Here is a 20,541-nt window from a genome sequence, read left to right as displayed (position 1 = left end):
ATGGGCCGCTCGTCCCGGTTTAGGTGGGGTGAAGGGAAGGGCAGCGCGGAATAGGTCCTCCCCGCTCCCAGAATGCCCCTGAGCGGCCGCTCTATCCTCCTCTCCCGCCTCGCTGGTTGGGGCACATGGTCCGTGCGTGGGGCCGGCGCGGTCTCCTCCCGGCCTCGTCAGCAGAGCGGGGCCGCCCCGTACCCCCGGCACCCCCAGCATGGCCCCCCCGACAGGTACCGAGCGGCGAGGAGAGGGGAGCTGAGAGGCAGCGAGGGGGCTGGGCTGAGGGTGGGGAGCACCGCCGAGACGGCGGCGGGGACGAGGAGAGGAGGGCGAAGGGCGAGGAGCTGGCGTGGCGTGGGCTAGTGGGAGCAGAAATGGGGTCAGAAAAAGGGGGAGTTGAGGGAGGGCTGTGTGCGGAGGTCAGCTGCAGCCGCGGCTGTCACCTCTGCGTCCCATAGCTCCCTCTCCGGGCTGGGGACAGCCGTTAACAACCCTTCCCCCGCCTCCCATGCGCCGAGGCACCTGCCAGGAGCATGGCGGGGAGGGAGTCGGATTTCTCTGAAGGGTTTGTCATGGCTGAGAGGGGAAAGAGTGCCCGGAAAATAATCTGGCTGTTGATTGCTGCCAGCATCCTGCTTCCTGAGGAGCCCCAGCGGTGTGGTTTGTTTGCTGGACCCCACCTGTGAGTGCTTTGATAAGGCTTTAGCTGTGCAGCTGAATTGTTTTGTGGGTTTTGGGTTTTTTTTCCCCCTCTCCCAGCTCGGTTAAGAGCAGGTCTCACAGAGAGTGCTTCCTCCCCAGGTAATGTCGTGGACAGCCAGGCCCCCAGACTGGTGGCAAATCAGCTGAGATGGGACCTGACTGCAGAGCAGATTGAAAGCATGGCTGCAGAGCTGACAGAGAGGACCAAGCTGGTGTATGACCGGGTGGGCTCCCAGGAGCAGGGTGAGGTGTCCTATGAAAACACCCTGAAGGCTCTGGCTGATGTGGAGGTGGAGTATACAGGTGAGTATGCTGAGAGGCAGCCCTGGGCTGGCTGGGAAGCAGTGTGGGCCAACACCAGGCACAACCCCAGGCTGAGGGTGGAGTGGGTTGAGAGTTGTCCCTGAAGAAAAGAAAACTTGGGGGTGTTGATTGATGAGAGCCAGCAGTGCCCTCCTGCAGCCCAGCAGGCAGCTGTGTGCTGGGCTGCAGCCAGAGGAGGTTGGGCAGCAGGGCAGGAGAGGGGATCCTGCCCCTGGGCTCTGCTCTGCTCAGACCTCACCTCCAATCCTGCCTCCAGGTCTGGGGTCCCCAGCAGAAAAAGGACACAGAGCTGCTGGAGAGAGCCCAGAGGAGGCCACAAAGATGATCCCAGGGCTGGAGCAGCTCTGCTGTGAGCACAGGCTGAGGGAGCTGGGGGTGTGCAGCCTGGAGAGGAGAAGGCTCCAGGGACACCTTAGAGCTGCCTGCAGGGATCCTCCAGGAAAGTTGCAGAAGGACTTTTCCTGAGGGTGTCTGAGCCAGGCCAAGGGGGAATGGTTTGAAGCTGAGGCAGAGCAGGGTTAGAGTGGAGCTGAGGAAGAAGCTCTTCAGTAGGAGGTTGGTGAGACTTTGGAACAGACTGGCCAGAGAGGCTGTGGTTGCCTCATTCCTGGGAGTGTTCAAGGCCAGGCTGAATGAGGCCTTGAGCAACCTGAGCAGGTGGGAGGTGTCCCTGCCCATGGCAGGAGGGTTTGGAGTAGATGATCTCTGAGGTCCCTTCCAACCTAAACCCTTTTATGATTCTCTGTCATTAGGAAGAAGGTTTTGATGGTTCATTCTTCCTTTTTTTTTCCCTCTGTGCTGTCATCCTCCTTTCTCCATGCTTTGCTCCCTCAGCAGTGTGCTGGGTTTGTGGCCAGTCCCATGTTTATCCAGCTAGATGTAAGCCCAAAGAGTAGAGCAGATCTGGAACAGATGAGTGAGGCAAACCCAGGGCTGGTGCTTTGGCAGCAGGAGGAGCTGCAGTGAGGTTTGCCAGGTTGTCTCCTCCTTTTTCTGTGCCTAGGTGCATTAATTAGAGCAAACCACATCAGCAGAAATGCTTCAGATGCTCTCAGGAAAGCTCTTTTCAGCTCTTTTCTGACATTCAGTTCTGCAGCTGGGGCAGGGCAAACCCAAGCACAAATGCAGGCTGGGCAGGGTCTGGCTGGAGAGCAGCCCTGAGGAGAGGGACTTGGGGGTGCTGGGGGAGGAGAAGCTCAGCAGGAGCCAGCAGTGAGCACTTGCAGCCCAGAGAGCCAAGCAGAGCCTGGGCTGCAGCAGGAGAAGTGTGGCCAGCAGGGCCAGGGAGGGGATTCTGCCCCTCTGCTCCACTCTGCTGAGACCACTCCTGGAGCTCTGGGTCCAGTGCTGGAGCCTCTGTTCCAGGAAGGATCTGGAGGTGCTGGAAGGTGTCCAGAGAAGGGCCACGAGGAGGAGCAGAGGGCTGGAGCTGCTCTGCTGTGAGCACAGCCTGAGAGAGTTGGGGTTGTGCAGGCTGGAGAGGAGAAGGCTCCCAGGAGACCTTCTGGTGGCCTTCCAGGATCTGAAGGGGGCTCCAGGAAAGCTGGGGAGGGACTTTGGAGGCTGTCAGGGAGGGATAGGACTGGGGAAGAATGAAACAAAACTAGAAGTGGGGAGATTCAGATTGGATGTGAGGAGGAAATTCTTCCCCAGGAGGGTGGTGAGAGCCTGGCACAGGTTGCCCAGGGAGGTGGTGGAAGCCTCATCCCTGGAGGTGTTCAAGGCCAGGCTGGAGGTGGCTGTGAGCAACCTGCTGTGGTGTGAGGTGTCCCTGGGCATGGCAGGGGGGTTGGGACTGGCTGAGCCTTGAGCTCCCTTCCATCCCTGGCAATTCTCTTTCCCTCCCCACAGTGCAGGCTCAGCCTCTCCCTCCCCACCAGCTCTGTGGCTTGAGGGATTAGCTGTGACGTGACAGGACAGGATGGCACCAGGCTGCCCAAACACTGCAGGCTTCCATCTCTCCCTGGCTAATTATTTACAGCAAGAAAACCCCAAAGTCAGGCAGCGCTCCCCACTTCCCTTCCCCCCCTCCATTCCTCCCTTCTTCCCTCCATCCCTCCCTCCCTCCCTCCCTCCCCAGCCTCCCAGCATCTGTTCGCCGTCCCCCACCGCCGCGTCTCGGCGCTTCGGAAAGCAGCCTGCAAAACCTCTGCTGCCTTTCTCCCTGCTGCCTTCTCTCTGCTTGCTTGTGCCCAAAAGAAGGAGGGAAAAGCCCTGACTAAGCAGGGGGCTGCTGTCCACTTCAGCAGAACTGGCAGTGCTTTGCCTGGGCAGCAGAGGGGAGCTGCCTGCTCCACCTTCTGCTGCGCTTTCAGCCTTCTGGTTGCCTTCCCCGCCGAGGGCTCGGTGGTCCTTGAGGTTTTGCAGAGGTGGTGGCCAGGAATGTTCCCCCTGGCTTTGGTTCTAAGATGGGAATGTGTCAGGAGAGGGCACGCCTGGGGCTTTTTGGGGTGTCTGCAGGGTGGCACTTTTAGCCTGGTCCTCTAAAGGGAGGAGTTGTGCCAGCGATGCTGCCCTGGTGTCCAGTGATGGGGAAGTGATTGTGGCACTGGGGAGGTCACAGCTCAAGTCCTGGGGGCAGTTTTGGGTCCCTTTGCTCCAAGGAAGACATGGAGGGAATGGAGAAGGTCCAGAGAAGGGCAACAAAGCTTGGGGAAGGGTCTGGAGAACAGATGTGCCTGGGCTGTGGAGGGGAAGGGCAGCAGAGTTGTGCCCAGCAGCAGCAGCAGAGTTGTGCCCAGCAGCAGCAGCAGGGCTGTACCCAGCAGCAGCAGCAGGGCTGTACCCAGCAGCAGCAGCAGGGCTGTGCCCAGCAGCAGCAGCAGGGCTGTGCCCAGCAGCAGCAGCAGGGCTGTGCCCAGCAGCAGCAGCAGAGTTGTGCCCAGCAGCAGCAGCAGGGCTGTACCCAGCAGCAGCAGCAGGGCTGTGCCCAGCAGCAGCAGCAGGGCTGTGCCCAGCAGCAGCAGCAGGGCTGTGCCCAGCAGCAGCAGCAGAGTTGTGCCCAGCAGCAGCAGCAGGGCTGTACCCAGCAGCAGCAGCAGAGCTGTACCCAGCAGCAGCAGCAGGGCTGTGCCCAGCAGCAGCAGCAGAGTTGTGCCCAGCAGCAGCAGCAGGGCTGTACCCAGCAGCAGCAGCAGGGCTGTGCCCAGCAGCAGCAGCAGGGCTGTACCCAGCAGCAGCAGCAGGGCTGTACCCAGCAGCAGGGCTGTGCCCAGCAGCAGCAGCAGGGCTGTGCCTGGGCTGTGGAGGGGAAGGGCAGCAGAGCTGTGCCCAGCAGCAGCAGGGCTGTACCCAGCAGCAGCAGCAGAGTTGTGCCCAGCAGCAGCAGAGTTGTGCCTGGGCTGTGGAGGGGAAGGGCAGCAGGGCTGTGCCCAGCAGCAGCAGCAGAGCTGTGCCCAGCAGCAGCAGAGCTGTGCCCAGCAGCAGGGCAGGGGTGAGTGGCTGCTGCGGGGCACTCCCCGGGGGCACAGCTCTGGCTTTGTCTGCTGGCAGCAGCCTCCCTCACTCTTCCCTGGTGTGTGGGTGGTGCAGGCCAGGCTCCAGGGCTGTCCAGCTGGCTCCCAGCTAACACAGCCTCTCTTGTTCATGCTCCCACCCAGGAGCAGCTCTGGGCCATGGAGCTGTTGCCTTCAGCCCTGATCCCTCTCCTGTCCCCCCCCCCCAGTCCGCCGGAACATGCTGGACTTCCCCCAGCACGTCTCACCCTGCAAGGACATCAGGGCAGCCAGCACTGAGGCTGACAAGAAGCTCTCCGAGTTTGATGTGGAGATGAGCATGAGGCAGGATGTGTACCAGAGGATTGTCTGGCTCCAGGTGAGTGCTTGGGAGGCTGCTCCCTCTCTGAGCAGGGCAATCCTGCTGCAACTGCCAGGAGCTCTTTTCCTTTGTCCCAGACACAGATGGACAACGAAGCTGCAGGGGGGTTCAGAGAGCAGAGCTTGTGAGGAGATGCTGAGGGAGCTGGGGGTTGGTGAGGGTCGAGGGGAGACCTCATTGCTCTCTGCTGCTGCCTGAAAGGAGGTTGGAGTGAGGCCCATGTTGGCCTCTTCTCCCAGGTACCAGGACAAGAGGAAATGGCCTCCAGCTGCACCAGGGGGAGGGTCAGGTTGGAGATGAGGAACAATTTCTTGGCTGCAAGAGTGGTCAGGGATTGGCACAGGCTGCCCAGGGAGAGGTGGTGGAGTGCCCATCCCTGGAGGGGGTTCAAGAAACAAGCAGGGGACATGAGCATGGGGGTGGTGGGTTGAGGGTTGGACTTAGAGGGCTTAATGATTCTGTGGTTCTGAGGGATTGAGAGTGAGTCAGGCCTGCAGCTGGATCCTGATGTGATCATGGCAGAGAGCTGGGGAGTTGGGGTTTGAGGGCTCTGCTCCCCCCCAAAGCCTCAGCTAATCCAGGAAGGGGCTGGATGATGCCCTGGGAAGGGCACGGAGGGGGCATGCTTGAAGCAATCCAACAGGAGCTGACACACCAAAGCCTTCCACCTGTTTCGGGGTCACTGCTGTCCCACTCACCCCCCAGCTCCTCTTCTCTGGGTGCCCTGCACCACCTGATCCCACCCTTGGCTGAGCTGCTGGCTTTTGTTCTGCAGGAGAAAGCAGAGAGTGCTTCCCTGAAGCCTGAAGCAAAGAGGTACCTGGAGAGGTTGATCAAACTGGGTAAAAGAAACGGACTCCACCTGCCTGAGGAGACACAGGAGGTGAGGTCACAGAGCTCCAAGGGAGCACACAGAGAGGAGGCCTTGCAGGAGCACAGGACAGAGCAGGCTGAGGCTCAGACCCCTGGACTTTACCCCTGATTCCTGTGACCCTGGGTGGCTCCAGGCTCCTTTTCCTTTCCCCTTACCAAGTGAGGTTGACACTGGGTCAACAGTGAGAGTTGGGGGGCTCCTGAGAAGCTGGAATTGCAGATCTGGAAGCAGCACCCCACATTCAAAGGGGCAGTTGGAGAAGGTTTCCCCTCCCCTCCTAGGGCTGGTTGGGGACTGAGCTGCTCAGGACCTCCCTCTTCCCACACACCAGTGAAGGAGCTGGGGAGGAGAAGAAGGGAAAGGAGATGAAATCAGGCTAGAGGAGGTTGTTGCTTAAACACCTGCAGCTCCTCAGCTGGCAGGAGGTGGCTGGGACCTTGCTGAGCTGTCTGTTCCCTTACCAGGTGTGATCAAAGAGAGCCTGTTCTAGGCTGGAGAGCTCAGCACCAGTGCTGAGCTGCAGTGAATTCTGCAGCTTGGCATTTAGAATGCAGCCAAGGGCAGGCCTCTGGGCAGCTCAGCAGGCTGGAGATGGCCAAAGCTGTTTGTTGCCTTCTCCCTTTGGGGCTGACTTTTTGGTTTTGGGTTGTTTTTTTTTTTTTTTTTTTTTTTTTTTTTTTTTTCCACTCTCTCCATCTCTTTATTTCTCAAGAAAATCAAAGCTATTAAGAAAAAGCTGAGTGTGCTTTGCATAGACTTCAACAAGAACCTCAATGAAGACACCACCTTCTTGCCCTTCTCCAGGGAGGAATTAGGTAGGGAGCTAATTTTTTTTTTTTTTTTTTTTCTGGGGGGTGGGGAGGGGGGATGTTTAATTTTCTCCTGTGGTGGCTCTCTGAGTGTTGGGATTCCTCTGGCCTCAGGAGCAGCACAGGAGCCCTGCTGCTGTGCAGCTCTGGGCTCTCCCATCAGGTCCTGCCTGCTCTTTGGGTTTTTTTTTTTGCCTCAGGAGGGCTCCCTGAGGACTTCCTCAACTCCCTGGAGAAGACAGAGGATGGCAAGCTGAAAGTCACCTTGAAATACCCTCACTATTTCCCTCTGCTGAAGAAGTGCTACGTGCCTGAGACAAGGAGGAAGGTGGAGGAGATGTTCAACTCCAGGTGCAAAGAGGTAGGAGGAGCTCAGCTGCTTGCCAGGTCAGCTCCCAGAGCCCAAGGGAGCCTGGCTGGGGCTCGATGCTTCCACCCACCCCATGCTTCCTATCTCCACCTCCCTAACCCGCTTCCCTCCTGCTTTGGCTCTCCTTTGGCAGGAGAATTGCTTGATCCTGAAGGAGCTGGTGGACTTGAGGGCTCAGAAAGCCAACCTGCTGGGCTTCAGCACCCATGCAGACTTCGTGCTGGAGATGAACATGGCCAAGACCAGCCAGACGGTGGCCACCTTCCTGGGTAAGGGCTGAGAGCAGGGCCAAGGGCTGGGCTGCTGCCCTCCAGTGCTCATCCTGCTTGACTTTTTGGGTCCTTCCTTAGATGAGCTGGCCCAGAAGCTGAAACCCCTTGGGGAGAAGGAGAGGGCTGTGATCTTGGAGCTGAAGAAGAAGGAGTGTGAGAAGCGTGGGCTGGACTTCGACGACCGCATCAACGCCTGGGACATGCGCTACTACATGAACCAGGTGGAGGAGACCAAGTACAGCGTGGACCAGAACCTGCTGAAGGAGTATTTCCCCATGCAGGTGGTCACCACGGGCCTGCTGGCCATTTACCAGGAGCTGCTGGGCCTCACCTTCCACCTGGAGGAGAAGGCTCAGGTCTGGCACGAGGACGTTCAGCTCTACACGGTGAAGGACGCCTCCTCCGGGGAGGTGATTGGGAAGTTCTACCTGGACCTCTACCCACGGTGAGGGAAGAGCAAGGGAGGAGGGCTGGGGGAAGGAGGAGCAGAGCCTGGGCAAGAGGAGAGCTTGGCCTGCTCCTAAATGGTGTGGAGAGGGAGTGGGGTGTCCCAGGAGTGGGGGTGTCCCAGGAGTGGAGGTGTCCCAGGAGTGGAGGTGTCCCAGGAGTGGGGGTGTCCCAGGAGTGGGATGTCCCAGGAGTGGAGGTGTCCCAGGAGTGGAGGTGTCCCAGGAGTGGAGGTGTCCCAGGAGTGGGGGTGTCCCAGGAGTGGAGGTGTCCCAGGGGTGGGGTGTCCCAGGAGTGGGGGTGTCCCAGGGGTGGAGGTGTCCCAGGGGTGGAGGTGTCCCAGGGGTGGAGGTGTCCCAGGGGTGGGGTGTCCCAGGAGTGGGGTGTCCCAGGAGTGAGGGGTCCCAGGGGTGGGGTGTCCCAGGAGTGGAGGTGTCCCAGGAGTGGAGGTGTCCCAGGAGTGAAGGTGTCCCAGGAGTGAGGGGTCCCAGGGGTGGGGTGTCCCAGGAGTGAGGGGTCCCAGGGGTGGGGTGTCCCAGGGGTGGGGTGTCCCAGGAGTGGGGGTGTCCCAGGAGTGGGGGTGTCCCAGGAGTGGAGGTGTCCCAGGAGTGAAGGTGTCCCAGGAGTGAGGGGTCCCAGGGGTGGGGTGTCCCAGGGGTGGGGTGTCCCAGGAGTGGAGGTGTCCCAGGAGTGGAGGTGTCCCAGGAGTGAAGGTGTCCCAGGAGTGAGGGGTCCCAGGGGTGGGGTGTCCCAGGAGTGAGGGGTCCCAGGAGTGAGGGGTCCCAGGAGTGGGGTGTCCCAGGGGTGGGGTGTCCCAGGAGTGAGGGGTCCCAGGGGTGGGGTGTCCCAGGGGTGGGGTGTCCCAGGAGTGGGGGTGTCCCAGGAGTGGGGGTGTCCCAGGGGTGGGGTGTCCCAGGGGTGGGGTGTCCCAGGGGTGGGGTGTCCCAGGAGTGAGGGGTCCCAGGGGTGAGGGGTCCCAGGGGTGAGGGGTCCCAGGGGTGGGGTGTCCCAGGAGTGGGGGTGTCCCAGGGGTGGGGGTGTCCCAGGGGTGGGGTGTCCCAGGAGTGAGGGGTCCCAGGAGTGAAGGTGTCCCAGGGGTGGGGTGTCCCAGGAGTGGGGGTGTCCCAGGAGTGGGGTGTCCCAGGAGTGGAGGTGTCCCAGGAGTGGGGGTGTCCCAGGAGTGGGGGTGTCCCAGGAGTGGGGTGTCCCAGGAGTGGGGGTGTCCCAGGAGTGGGGGTGTCCCAGGAGTGGGGATATCCCAGGAGTGAAGGTGTCCCAGGAGTGAAGGTGTCCCAGGAGTGAAGGTGTCCCAGGAGTGGAGGTGTCCCAGGAGTGGAGGTGTCCCAGGAGTGGGGGTGTCCCAGGAGTGGGGGTGTCCCAGGAGTGAAGGTGTCCCAGGAGTGAAGGTGTCCCAGGAGTGGAGGTGTCCCAGGAGCACAGCAGGTGTCCCACGAGTGGAGGTGTCCCAGGAGTAGAGGGTCCCAGGAGCACAGCAGGTGTCCCTGGCATCCCCAGCAGCTTCTATTCTGAGAGTTGGGGCTGCTCAGCTTGGAGAAGGGAAGGCTCCAAGGAGAACTTAGAGCAGACTTCCACTACCTGGAAGGGCTCCAGGAGTGCTGGGGAGGGACTTTGGACCAGGGCTGGGAGTGCCAGGATGAGGACACTGGCTTGGAGCTGGGAGAGGAGAGACTGAGAGCATGGAGATTAGGGAGAAATTCTTCCCAATGAGGGTGGGGAGAGCCTGGCACAGGTCACCCAGGGAGGCTGTGGTTGCCCCATGCCTGGAGGTGTTCAGGACCAGGCTGGATGAGGCCTTGAGTCACCCTGGGCTGGTGGGAGGTGTCCCTGCCCATGGCAGGAGGGTTGGACCTGGCTGAGCTTTGAGGTCCCTTCCAACCCAACCCATTCTGGGATTCTGTGATGCTAAAGTTCCTCCCCCCCCCCATGGCAAGAGGCAACAGATTTTGGGGGTCTTCAGGCAAGCTGAGTGAGCACTGATGGGCACAAACCTCCTGGAGAATTTTCTGTTGAGCTTCCTGACCTGAAAGGGGCTGCAGGAGAGCTGGGGAGGGACTTCTGACAAGGGCTGGGAGGGACAGGATGAAGGAAAATGGCTTGGAGCTGGGAGAGGGGAGACTGAGAGTGGAGATGAGGAAGGAATTGTTGAGAGTGAGGCTGGGGAGAGCCTGGCACAGGTTGCCCAGGGAGGCTGTGGAGGTGTTCCAGGCCAGGCTGGATGAGGCCCTGAGCACCCTGGGCTGGGGGGAGGGGTCCCTGCCCGTGGCAGAGGGGGGGTTGGGATTGGCTGATCATTAAGATCCCTTCCAACCCCAACCCATTCCATGACTCCTGTGGCTCCTGGCTGGCTGGGGGTGGGGGGTGAGCTCCCTGTAACCCTGCCCTGTGCCCACCTAGGGAAGGGAAGTATGGACATGCTGCCTGCTTCGGCCTGCAGCCAGGCTGCCTCCTGCCAGACTCCAGCAGGCAGATCTCCGTGGCTGCCATGGTGGCCAATTTCACCAAGCCCACCCCAGATGCTCCTTCCCTGCTGCAGCATGATGAAGTGGAGACCTACTTCCATGAGTTTGGGCATGTCATGCACCAGCTCTGCTCTCAGGTGAGGCCTGATCAAGATCTCCTTGCCTGTTCAGTCTCTTTTCTTTTCCTGTTCAGTCTCTTTTCTTTCCTGTTCAGTCTCTTTTCTTTCCTGTTCAGTCTCTTTTCTTGCCTGTTCAGTCTCTTTTCTTTTCCTGTTCAGTCTCTTTTCTTTTCCTGTTCAGTCTCTCTCTTTTCTTTTCCTGTTCAGTCTCTCTCTTTTCTTTTCCTGTTCAGTCTCTCTCTTTTCTTTTCCTGTTCAGTCTCTCTCTTTTCTTTTCCTGTTCAGTCTCTCTCTTTTCTTTTCCTGTTCAGTCTCTCTCTTTTCTTTTCCTGTTCAGTCTCTCTCTTTTCTTTTCCTGTTCAGTCTCTCTCTTTTCTTTTCCTGTTCAGTCTCTCTCTTTTCTTTTCCTGTTCAGTCTCTCTCTTTTCTTTTCCTGTTCAGTCTCTCTCTTTTCTTTTCCTGTTCAGTCTCTCTCTTTTCTTTTCCTGTTCAGTCTCTTTTCTTTTCCTGTTCAGTCTCTCTCTTTTCTTTTCCTGTTCAATGTGCTGAGTCCAGTTCTGGGCTCCTCAGTTCAAGAGAGAGGTTGAGATGCTGGAAGGTGTCCAGAGAAGGGCAACAAAGCTGGGGAGGGGTCTGGGGCACAGCCCTGTGAGGAGAGGCTGAGGGAGCTGGGGGTGAAGAGGAGGCTCAGGGCAGACCTCATTGCTCTCCACAGCTCCCTGCAGGGAGGTTGCAGCCAGGTGGGGGTTGGGCTCTGCTCCCAGGCAGCCAGCAGCAGAAGAAGAGGACACAGCCTCAAGCTGTGCAGGGGAGGTTTAGGCTGGAGGTGAGGAGAAAGCTCTTCCCAGAAAGAGGAATTGGCCATGGGATGTGCTGCCCAGGGAGGTGCTGAGTCCCCATCCCTGGAGGTGTTCAGAAAAGGATTGGATGTGGCCCTTGGAGCCAGGGTTTGGTTGTCAGGAGGGCTTGGGTGACAGCTGGCACTTGATGATCTCTGAGGTCTTTTCCAGCCTGGTTGATTCTCTGATGGAAGGAGGGTTTGGTCCCTTCCTGCCCTCTCCTTACCCTCCCTTGGGCTGAGGGGCAGGCAGGCTGTGAGCTTGCCCTGTCTCCTAGGCTGAGTTTGCCATGTTCAGTGGGACACACGTGGAGAGGGACTTTGTGGAGGCTCCCTCCCAGATGCTGGAGAACTGGGTGTGGGAGAAGGAGCCTCTGCTGCGCATGTCCAGGCACTACAAGACTGGAAGCCCCATCCCTGATGAGCTGCTGGAGAAGCTGATCAAATCCAGGCAGGCAAACACAGGTGAGCACAGCTGGAGGGCAGAGCTTTGTCCCTGGGTCCCCTCGGGGTGGGGAGGGGAAGGAGATCCTTAGTGACCTCTACCAGTTCTGGAGTGAGTTGAATCTCTTCAGCCTGGAGTAAAGAAGGCTTCAGGGATGAGCTTGGAGCAGCCTTGAAGGGGAGCCCAGGAGAGCTGGGGAGGGACTTTGGATAAGGGCTGGGAGTGACAGGATGAGGGACAATGGCTTGGAGCTGGGAGAGGGGAGACTGAGAGTGGAGATGAGGAAGGAATTGTTGGGAGTGAGGGTGGGGAGAGACTGGCACAGGTTGCCCAGGGAGGCTGTGGCTGCCCCCTGCCTGGAGGTGCTCAAGGCACAGGTTTCCAGGGATGCCTCTTCCCTGGAGGTGCTCAAGGCCAGGCTGGATGAGGCCCTGAGCACCCTGGGCTGGGGGGAGGGGTCCCTGCACATGGCAGGGGGGCTTGGAACTGCCTGAGCTTTGAGGTCCCTTCCAACCCAACCCAGCCTGGGATTCTATGACCTGGGCAGGCAGAGGAGAGGCTTTGTCCTGCTCCCTGTGCTGTGGGGAATGAAGGGATTGAGAGGGGCAGGAGCCAGATCTGCTTCAGTACCTCTGGGAAGAGTTGAGGTTGGTGTGGCAGGAGGTGCTGGGGCAGGCTGGGTGGTGGCAGAGGGGCAGGAGGTGCTGGGGCAGGCTGGGTGGTGGCAGAGGGGCAGGAGCTGCATGCAGCAGGCTGGGTGGTGGCAGAGGGGCAGGAGCTGCATGCAGCAGGCTGAGTGGTGGCAGAGGGACAGGAGCTGCATGCAGCAGGCTGGGTGGTGGCAGAGGGGCAGGAGCTGCATGCAGCAGGCTGGGTGGTGGCAGAGGGGCAGGAGCTGCATGCAGCAGGCTGGGTGGTGGCAGAGGGACAGGAGCTGCATGCAGCAGGCTGGGTGGTGGCAGAGGGACAGGAGCTGCATGCAGCAGGCTGGGTGGTGGCAGAGGGGCAGGAGCTGCATGCAGCAGGCTGAGTGGTGGCAGAGGGGCAGGAGCTGCATGCAGCAGGCTGAGTGGTAGAGGGGCAGGAGCTGCATGCAGCAGGCTGAGTGGTGGCAGAGGGGCAGGAGCTGCATGCAGCAGGCTGGGTGGTGGCAGAGGGGCAGGAGCTGCATGCAGCAGGCTGGGTGGTGGCAGAGGGACAGGAGCTGCATGCAGCAGGCTGGGTGGTGGCAGAGGGGCAGGAGCTGCATGCAGCAGGCGGGGTGGTGGCAGAGGGGCAGGAGCTGCATGCAGCAGGCTGGGTGGTGGCAGAGGGGCAGGAGCTGCATGCAGCAGGCTGAGTGGTGGCAGAGGGGCAGGAGCTGCATGCAGCAGGCTGAGTGGTGGCAGAGGGACAGGAGCTGCATGCAGCAGGCTGGGTGGTGGCAGAGGGACAGGAGCTGCATGCAGCAGGCTGGGTGGTGGCAGAGGGACAGGAGCTGCATGCAGCAGGCTGGGTGGTGGCAGAGGGACAGGAGCTGCATGCAGCAGGCTGGGTGGTGGCAGAGGGGACAGGAGCTGCATGCAGCAGGCTGGGTGGTGGCAGAGGGACAGGAGCTGCATGCAGCAGGCTGAGTGGTGGCAGAGGGACAGGAGCTGCATGCAGCAGGCTGGGTGGTGGCAGAGGGACAGGAGCTGCATGCAGCAGGCTGGGTGGTGGCAGAGGGACAGGAGCTGCATGCAGCAGGCTGAGTGGTGGCAGAGGGACAGGAGCTGCATGCAGCAGGCTGGGTGGTGGCAGAGGGACAGGAGCTGCATGCAGCAGGCTGGGTGGTGGCAGAGGGACAGGAGCTGCATGCAGCAGGCTGGGTGGTGGCAGAGGGACAGGAGCTGCATGCAGCAGGCTGGGTGGTGGCAGAGGGGCAGGAGCTGCATGCAGCAGGCTGGGTGGTGGCAGAGGGACAGGAGCTGCATGCAGCAGGCTGGGTGGTGGCAGAGGGACAGGAGCTGCATGCAGCAGGCTGGGTGGTGGCAGAGGGACAGGAGCTGCATGCAGCAGGCTGAGTGGTGGCAGAGGGACAGGAGCTGCATGCAGCAGGCTGAGTGGTGGCAGAGGGACAGGAGCTGCATGCAGCCTGTGTGGAGCCAGCCCTGCAGCCTTTCCCTTTCTCCCCCTGCCTCCTTCCAGGGCTCTTCAACCTGCGCCAGATCGTCCTGGCCAAGGTGGATCAGGCTCTGCACACCCAGACCAAGGCTGACCCCGTGGAGGTGTTTGCCCAGCTGTGTCAGGAGGTGCTGGGGGTCCCTGCCACCCCAGGTACCCAGGGCCTGGAGGGAGGGCACAGCTCCTCCCTGTCTCCCCAGCAGGCTTGGCTCAGGAGGGTTCTTCTCAAGGCTTGAGGCTTCAGGCTGGCCCCAGTGGGGACAGCTTGAGGTGGCTCCTTGGGGACAATCTGAACTGGCCCAGTGGGGACAGCTTGGGGTGGCTCCTTGGGGACAATCTGAACTGGCCCAGTGGGGACAGCTTGGGGTGGCTCCTTGGGGACAATCTGAACTGGCCCAGTGGGGACAGCTTGGGGTGGCTCCTGGGGACAATCTGAACTGGCCCAGTGGGGACAGCTTGGGGTGGCTCCTTGGGGACAATCTGAACTGGCCCAGTGGGGACAGCTTGGGGTGGCTCCCTGGGGACAGCTTGAGGTGGCCCAGTGGGGACAGCTTGAGGTGGCTCCCTGGGGACAGTTTGAGGTGGCCCAGTGGGGACAGCTTGAGGTGGCCCAGTGGGGACAATCTGAACTGGCCCAATAGGGATAATCTAAACTGGCCCAGTGGGCACAGCCTGAAGTGGCCCAGTGGGGACAGCCTGAAGTGGCCCAATGGGGACAGTTTCTGCTGGCTCCAGGCAAAGCAGGGCCCAAACCCCCTGGAAAATCCTTCCCTGTTTCCCCTGAGGCTGGGAAGGAGCCAGCCCAGGGCCTGCCCAGCCACACTGACAGCTCAGGAGGGGGGTGGGGGGAAGGTTTTCCATGCTCTTGAGTTGTTCCTAAGCCCCCCCTCCCCTTTTGTCCCCAAGGGACCAACATGCCAGCCACCTTTGGCCACCTGGCAGGTGGCTATGATGCACAGTACTATGGCTACCTCTGGAGTGAAGTCTACTCCATGGACATGTTCCACACCCGCTTCAAGCAGGAGGGGATCATGAACTGTAAGGTAAGGAAGGAGGCAGGGAACTGCCAGGCTTGGAGGGGAGCTCAAGGCTCAGCCTGTGCCAACCCCCCTGCCATGCCCAGGGACACCTCACACCACAGCAGGTTGCTCACAGCCACCTCCAGCCTGGCTGCAAACACCTCCAGGGATGAGGCTTCCACCACCTCCCTGGGCAACCTGTGCCAGGCTCTCACCACCCTCATGGGGAAGAATTTCTTCCTCACATCCAATCTGAATCTCCCCACTTCTAGTTTTGCTCCATTCCCCCCAGTCCTGTCACTCCCTGACACCCTCCAAAGTCCCTCCCCAGCTTTCCTGGAGCCCCCTGCAGATCCTGCAAGGCCACCAGAAGGTCTCCTGGGAGCCTTCTCCTCTCCAGCCTGCACAACCCCAACTCTCTCAGGCTGTGCTCACAGCAGAGCAGCTCCAGCCCTCTGCTCCTCCTCCTGGCCCTTCTCTGGACACCTTCCAGCACCTCCAGATCCTTCCTGAAACAGAGGCTCCAGAACTGGACCCAGAGCTCCAGGAGTGGTCTGAGCAGAGAGGAGCAGAGGGGCAGAATCCCCTCCCTGGCCCTGCTGGCCACACTTCTGCTGCAACCCAGGAGGAGAAGGAGGTTGGCAGCCTGTGGCCTGCCAGATCAGGCAGGAGGTGACCCTGCTGGCAGGAGGGTGGCTGGACTGTACCTCTGTCTCTCCTCACAGGTGGGCATGGATTACAGGAATTGCATCCTGCATCCTGGTGGTTCCCTGGATGCTTCTGACATGTTGAGGAAGTTCCTGGGCCGGGATCCCAAGCAGGATGCCTTCCTGGCCAGCAAAGGACTGGAGGTGGAGAGCAACTCACTGCCTTCAGCCTGCTGAGGAGCTGCTGAGGAGCTGCTGAGGAGCTGCTGAGGAGCTGCTGAGGAGCTGCTGCAGCCCCACCTGAGTCCTGCCAGCTCCTTTTGTCCTCTCACCAGTCCCCCCCCCCAACCCCCCCCTCACCTGGTCCTGCTGTCACCACACTGCACCCTGGGCCAGCCCTGCCCTCCAGGATCCTGCTCTCAGCTCAGCCTGACCTTCAGCTGGGCTTCAGCTCTGGTCCAGGGCTGTGTGGTGACAGCTCTCCCCCCTCTCCTTGTGGCTGTGGCTGGCAGCCCACAGGAGCTTTGGGGCTGATGTCTGCAGCAGGGTGAGTTTGCAGCTGGGGGGAGAGGAGTCCCCAGGCTTCAGCCTTTGTTTTAAAACCCTTTCTGTTGGAGAAATGAGGCTGGCCCCCGGGCTGGGCTTGGTTTGTGCCCTGGGGGATGGGAACAAACAGCCTGAGGGAGCTGCTGCTCCCCACCAGGCACCCCCCAGACCCTCCCCATCCTGAGGAGCTGCTCCCCCTGCTGAGGAGCTGCTCTCATCCCCAGAGACCCCCCAGACCCTCCTCACCCTGAGGAGCTGCTCTCATCCCCAGAGACCCTCCAGACCCTCCTCATCCTGAGGAGCTGCTCCCCCACCCTGAGGAGCTGCTCTCATCCCCAGAGACCCTCCAGACCCTCCTCACCCTGAGGAGCTGCTCTCATCCCCAGAGACCCTCCAGACCCTCCCCACCCCAGGGCCCTGCTCCCCACTCTGAGGAGCTGCTCTCATCCCCAGAGACCCTCCTCACCCTGAGGAGCTGCTCTCATCCCCAGAGACCCCCCCAGACCCTCCTCACCCTGAGGAGCTGCTCTCATCCCCAGAGACCCCCCCAGACCCTCCTCACCCTGAGGAGCTGCTCTCATCCCCAGAGACACCCCCCAGACCCTCCCCACCCCAGGGCCCTCCTCCCCCACCCTGAGTTGCTGCTCCCCTCCCCCTCTTTGGGCAGCTGCTGGCTGTGGGAGGAAGCTGGGGGGGGACCCCAGGAGCTCAAACCCCCTCTGCATTCCCTGGCATGTCCTGCCCTGAAGCCCTCAGCTGTCCCTGGGAGGGAGAGGGAGGTGGGGGGCACAGGGATGGCACTTCCCAGAGCTAGGAGGGCTTTGGGGTGAGGGGGGGGAGCATGGCCTGGCCCCCCACCACGCTGCCAGGGCCTCAGAGCCCTGTGCCCAGGGCCAGCTGGTGGCTGGAGGGCAGGGGTTGGCACAGCAGAGGGGGGGGAGGTGTTGCTATTGCTGTCACCTCTAAGCCAGGGTGGGGACAGGGGAGGGCTGTGGAAAAGGGAACAAAAGTGGACAAGCTTCAAAGAACAGAGATGCCAGGGCTAAAAATAGCCAATGGGCACTGTGCCAGGCCTTCAGCTCTGGCTGGGGCTGGGGGCCCAACCCTTCACCCAGCCTTGGGAGCAGCCAGGATGTGCCACCTGCCCCCTCCCAGCTGTGCCCTTGTCCTTGAGGAGGCCTAAAAGCAGTGCCCATGTGGCCTGGCGTGGCTTGGCATGCTGTGCCCTGCCATGCTGTGCCTCCCTGTGCCCTCTGCTGTGCTCTCTGCTGCCCCAGCAGGCAGGAGGGCAGCTCTGGTGGCACCTGGGGGGCAGAGGGGGGGCTGTGGGTCAGGGAGCCTGTGAGCCAGAGGCTGCTGGGTGGTTTTGCAGGGGGAGGGCACAGGGGCAGGCAGGCTGCAGCCTTGGCACCAAGGGGAGCTCTGAGCTGCTGCCAGTGCCAGGCCTTTTGTGGGGAGGAGGTGCTGAGGGCATTTGCTGGTGGCCCACACCACCCCCTGCCCTGCTCTGTGTGACACTCATCTGGGGAGAGGGGGAGGGGGTGGGGGCTGCAGGATCAGTCCCTGCAGCTCCTCAGTGGGCTGAGCACAGGGAGGGTGGCAGGCAAGGGGTTGAGTGCCCACCCTGGCACCCCCCCAACCCTGCCCAGGGCTGTGGGTGGGAGCTGCTGTCCCTCCCCAGGGTCTCACCCTGTGGTCCCCTCCCCCACCCTGGGCTCTTCCCTTCCTTTCTCCTCCCCTCTGGGCTGTGTGGCACTGGAGCTGCTCTGCTTCCCCCAAAGTGCAGCTCAAGCCCCCAGACCCCCTCCTGGTGCCACAGGGCAGCTGGTGCCAGCCTCCCTCCCTGCCTCCCCTCTTGCTCTGACACGCAGGGCAGGTCCAGGAGCAGCCAAGTGGCTCCCTGGTGCTCTCTGTGTCCGTCTGTGTGTCCCCTCTCTGTGTCTGTGTGTCCCCTCCCCTCTGTTTCAGGGGGTCCCTGGTGCCAGGCACTCAGGAGGTGACACTGGGAGGTGCTTTTAATGTCATTCACTGAGCTCTCAGCCCTTTGCCTCCTCTTGGGGGAGGGGAGGGGAGAAGTGAAGCTGAGCAGGGACCCCAAGGCACTCTCCTCCCTCTCTTCCTCCCTCCCCTTGCCAGCAGAGTGAGGGGAGGGACCCCCCAGTGCCCCTTCCAAGCTCTCCCATGGGCACCTTTGCCCCCCAGCTTCTCCCCATCCCGGTCTGCAACCAGAGGGATCCCTTTGGGGGTTGGGTTTGGGTCTTTTATTTTGTTCCCCTTCACTTTTTCTAGGGTCCACCTGCCCTCTGTGTGCCCCTGGTTTGTCCTGGTCCCTTCCCCTCCCCTCCTGCTCCCCTCCAGGGCTGGACTTGAGTCGGTTCCTAGCACTAATAAAAGGTTTTCCCCTCCCTGGATCTTGGTTCCTGCAAGGCCTGGAAGTTGATTCTTCGTGGGGATGGTGGTGGAGGGAGGGAGAGGGGGAGAGGGCTGAGTCCCACTGCTGCCAGCACTGCCAACCCCCTCCCAGCACCACAGAGCTCTGCTCAGCAGGTCCTGGCACACCAGGATGGGCACTGAGTGGCAGGCATGGGGTGGGAGCTTGGCTGGAGTGAAGCCCTGGGTGAGGAGGACTCCTCCCTCTCTTCCTCCCCTTGCCAGCAGAGTGAGGGGAGGGACCCCCAAAGCCCCTTCCAAGCTCTCCCATGGGCACCTTTGCCCCCCAGCTTCTCCCCATCCCAGTTTGGAACCAGAGGGATCCCTTTGGGGGTTGGGTTTGGGTCTTTATTTTGCTCCTCTTCACTTTTTCTGCCAACTCCCTCAGCAGCACCACAGAGCTCTGCTCAGCAGGTCCTGGCACACCAGGATGGGCACCGAGTGGCAGGCATGGGCTGGGAGCTTGGCTGGAGTGAAGCCCTGGGTGAGGAGCAAGAGGCAGTGACCATCCACTCCCTCCCCATCCTGAATCCCACCCAGATCCCTCTCCATGTCCTCCCCATGTCCCTGGGGCTCATGCTGGAGCAGAACTAGAAGTAGGTAATCTCAGACTGGCTGCTAGGAAGGAGCTCCTCACCAGGGGGGGTGGTGAGACCCTGGCACAGGTTGCACAGGGGGGTGGGGGAGGTGTTCCAGGCCAGGCTGGATGTGGCTCTGAGCAACCTGGGCTGGTGGGAGGTGTCCCTGCCCCACGGCAGGGGTGGGGGCTGGCACTGGCTGATCCTCGAGGTCCCTCCCACCCCATCCCTATCCCATCTCCATCCCCTCCCCATCCCCATTCCCATCCCATCTCCCCTCCCCATCCCATCCCCTTCCCATCCCCCTCCCATCCCCTCCCCAACCCCTTCCCCTCCCACTCCCCTCCCCCATCCCCATCCCACCTCCATCCCATCCCCCTTCCCATCCCATCCCTTCCCCATCCCATCTCCCCTCCCCACCCCCATCTCCCCTCCCATCCCCCTCCCCTCCCCATCCCCTCCCGTGGTGCTGTGCCCCCACACCCGGACGAAGAAGCTGTGCTGCAGGACGTGCTGCAGGCTGGGTCGTGCTGCGGGCTCAGGCTGCAGCATGTGGGCGATGAGAGCCTGGGCAGGGGCTGAGAGCTGGGGGGCCGCCGGGTACTGTGCCCCCCGGATCTGCCAGAACAGCTCCTGCCTCCGGGCCGCCCCGAACGGGGGGGTGCCAGTCAGGGCCTCGTACCTGGGAGGGGGCAGGGGGGGTCCTGGGTGCTCAGAGGGGCCCGGAGCAGCCCCTCCAGCCCCCTCCCCCTGCCCTCCTTGCCACCCTCCAGCTCCCTGCTTACGTGGCACAGCCCAGAGCCCAGATGTCTGAGGGCACCCCATGGCCCCTGCGGTCCAACACCTCCGGTGCCAGGTGATTGGGGGTCCCACACAGCACCCTGGGTGGGGAGGGGGGAGAAGCAGGCTGGCACCCAGCCTGGCAGAACCCTGGAGGGACAAGCAGGGTGGCACCCAGCCTGGCAGCACCCTGGGGGGACAAGCAGGGTGGCACCCAGCCTGGCAGCACTATGGGGGGGGGGGGGGGACGGACGGGACGACAAGGAGGGTGGCATCCAGCTTGGCAGTACCCTGGAGGGACAAGCAGGGTGGCATCTAGCCTGGCAGCACTATGTGGGGGGACAAACAGGGTAGCACCCAGCCTGGTAGCACTATGGGGGGGAGGGGGCAACAAGCAGAGTGGCACCCAGCCTGGCAGCACTATGTGGAGGGAGACGAGTAGAGTGGCACCCAGCCTGGCAGTACTATGGGGGGGGGACAAGGAGGGTGGCATCCAGCCTGGCAGTACTATGTGGGGGGAGACAAGCAGGGTGGCATCCAGCTTGGCAGTACCCTGGAGGGACAAGCAGGGTGGCACCCAGCCTGGCAGTACACTGGAGGGACAAGCAGGGTGGCACCCAACCTGGCAGCACCATGTGGCGACAACCAGGGTGGCACCCAGCCTGGCAGCACTATGTGGGGGGAGACAAGGAGGGTGGCATCCATCTTGGCAGCACCCTGGAGGGGCAAGCAGGGTAGCACCCGGCCTGGCAGCACTATGTGGAGGGAGACAAGTAGAGTGGCACCCAACCTGGCAACACTATGTGGGGGGACAAGCAGGGTGGCACCCAGCCTGGCAGCACCCTCTTGACAAGCAGCGTGGCACCCCAGCCTGGCAGCACCCTGGGGGTGGGGGGACAAGGAGGGTGG

At 61.6% G+C, this 20,541-nt stretch overlaps 1 protein-coding gene across 1 annotated transcript; it reads left to right on the top strand.

Moving 5' to 3' along the window:
- The first annotated feature begins 208 nt into the window (after nucleotides 1-208).
- Nucleotides 209-15,535, top strand: THOP1 (thimet oligopeptidase 1). The gene is made up of 13 exons (XM_054398654.1): nucleotides 209-224; nucleotides 796-999; nucleotides 4,685-4,833; nucleotides 5,612-5,719; nucleotides 6,423-6,525; nucleotides 6,720-6,880; nucleotides 7,023-7,158; nucleotides 7,240-7,606; nucleotides 10,024-10,225; nucleotides 11,324-11,510; nucleotides 13,657-13,785; nucleotides 14,539-14,675; nucleotides 15,377-15,535. The coding sequence occupies exons 1-13, from the start codon at nucleotides 209-211 to the stop codon at nucleotides 15,533-15,535; spliced, it is 2,058 nt and encodes a 685-aa protein (XP_054254629.1).
- The last annotated feature ends 5,006 nt before the right edge of the window (nucleotides 15,536-20,541 follow it).

This window comes from Indicator indicator, unplaced genomic scaffold, assembly GCF_027791375.1.
Source record: "Indicator indicator isolate 239-I01 unplaced genomic scaffold, UM_Iind_1.1 iindUn_scaffold_74, whole genome shotgun sequence".
In the NCBI taxonomy this organism is placed as follows: Eukaryota; Metazoa; Chordata; class Aves; order Piciformes; family Indicatoridae; genus Indicator; species Indicator indicator.
Note: the sequence above shows the minus strand (reverse complement) of the source record. Positions and strands in the feature narration are given on the sequence as shown.

What these genes read in the sequence shown, in the direction of transcription:
- THOP1 (XM_054398654.1), top strand. An exon ending in TGCACCAGCTCTGCTCTCAG is followed by an intron (nt 10,226 to 11,323) that starts GTGAGGCCTGAT and finishes CCTGTCTCCTAG; the next exon opens with GCTGAGTTTGCCATGTTCAG. An exon ending in AGGGGATCATGAACTGTAAG is followed by an intron (nt 14,676 to 15,376) that starts GTAAGGAAGGAG and finishes CTCTCCTCACAG; the next exon opens with GTGGGCATGGATTACAGGAA.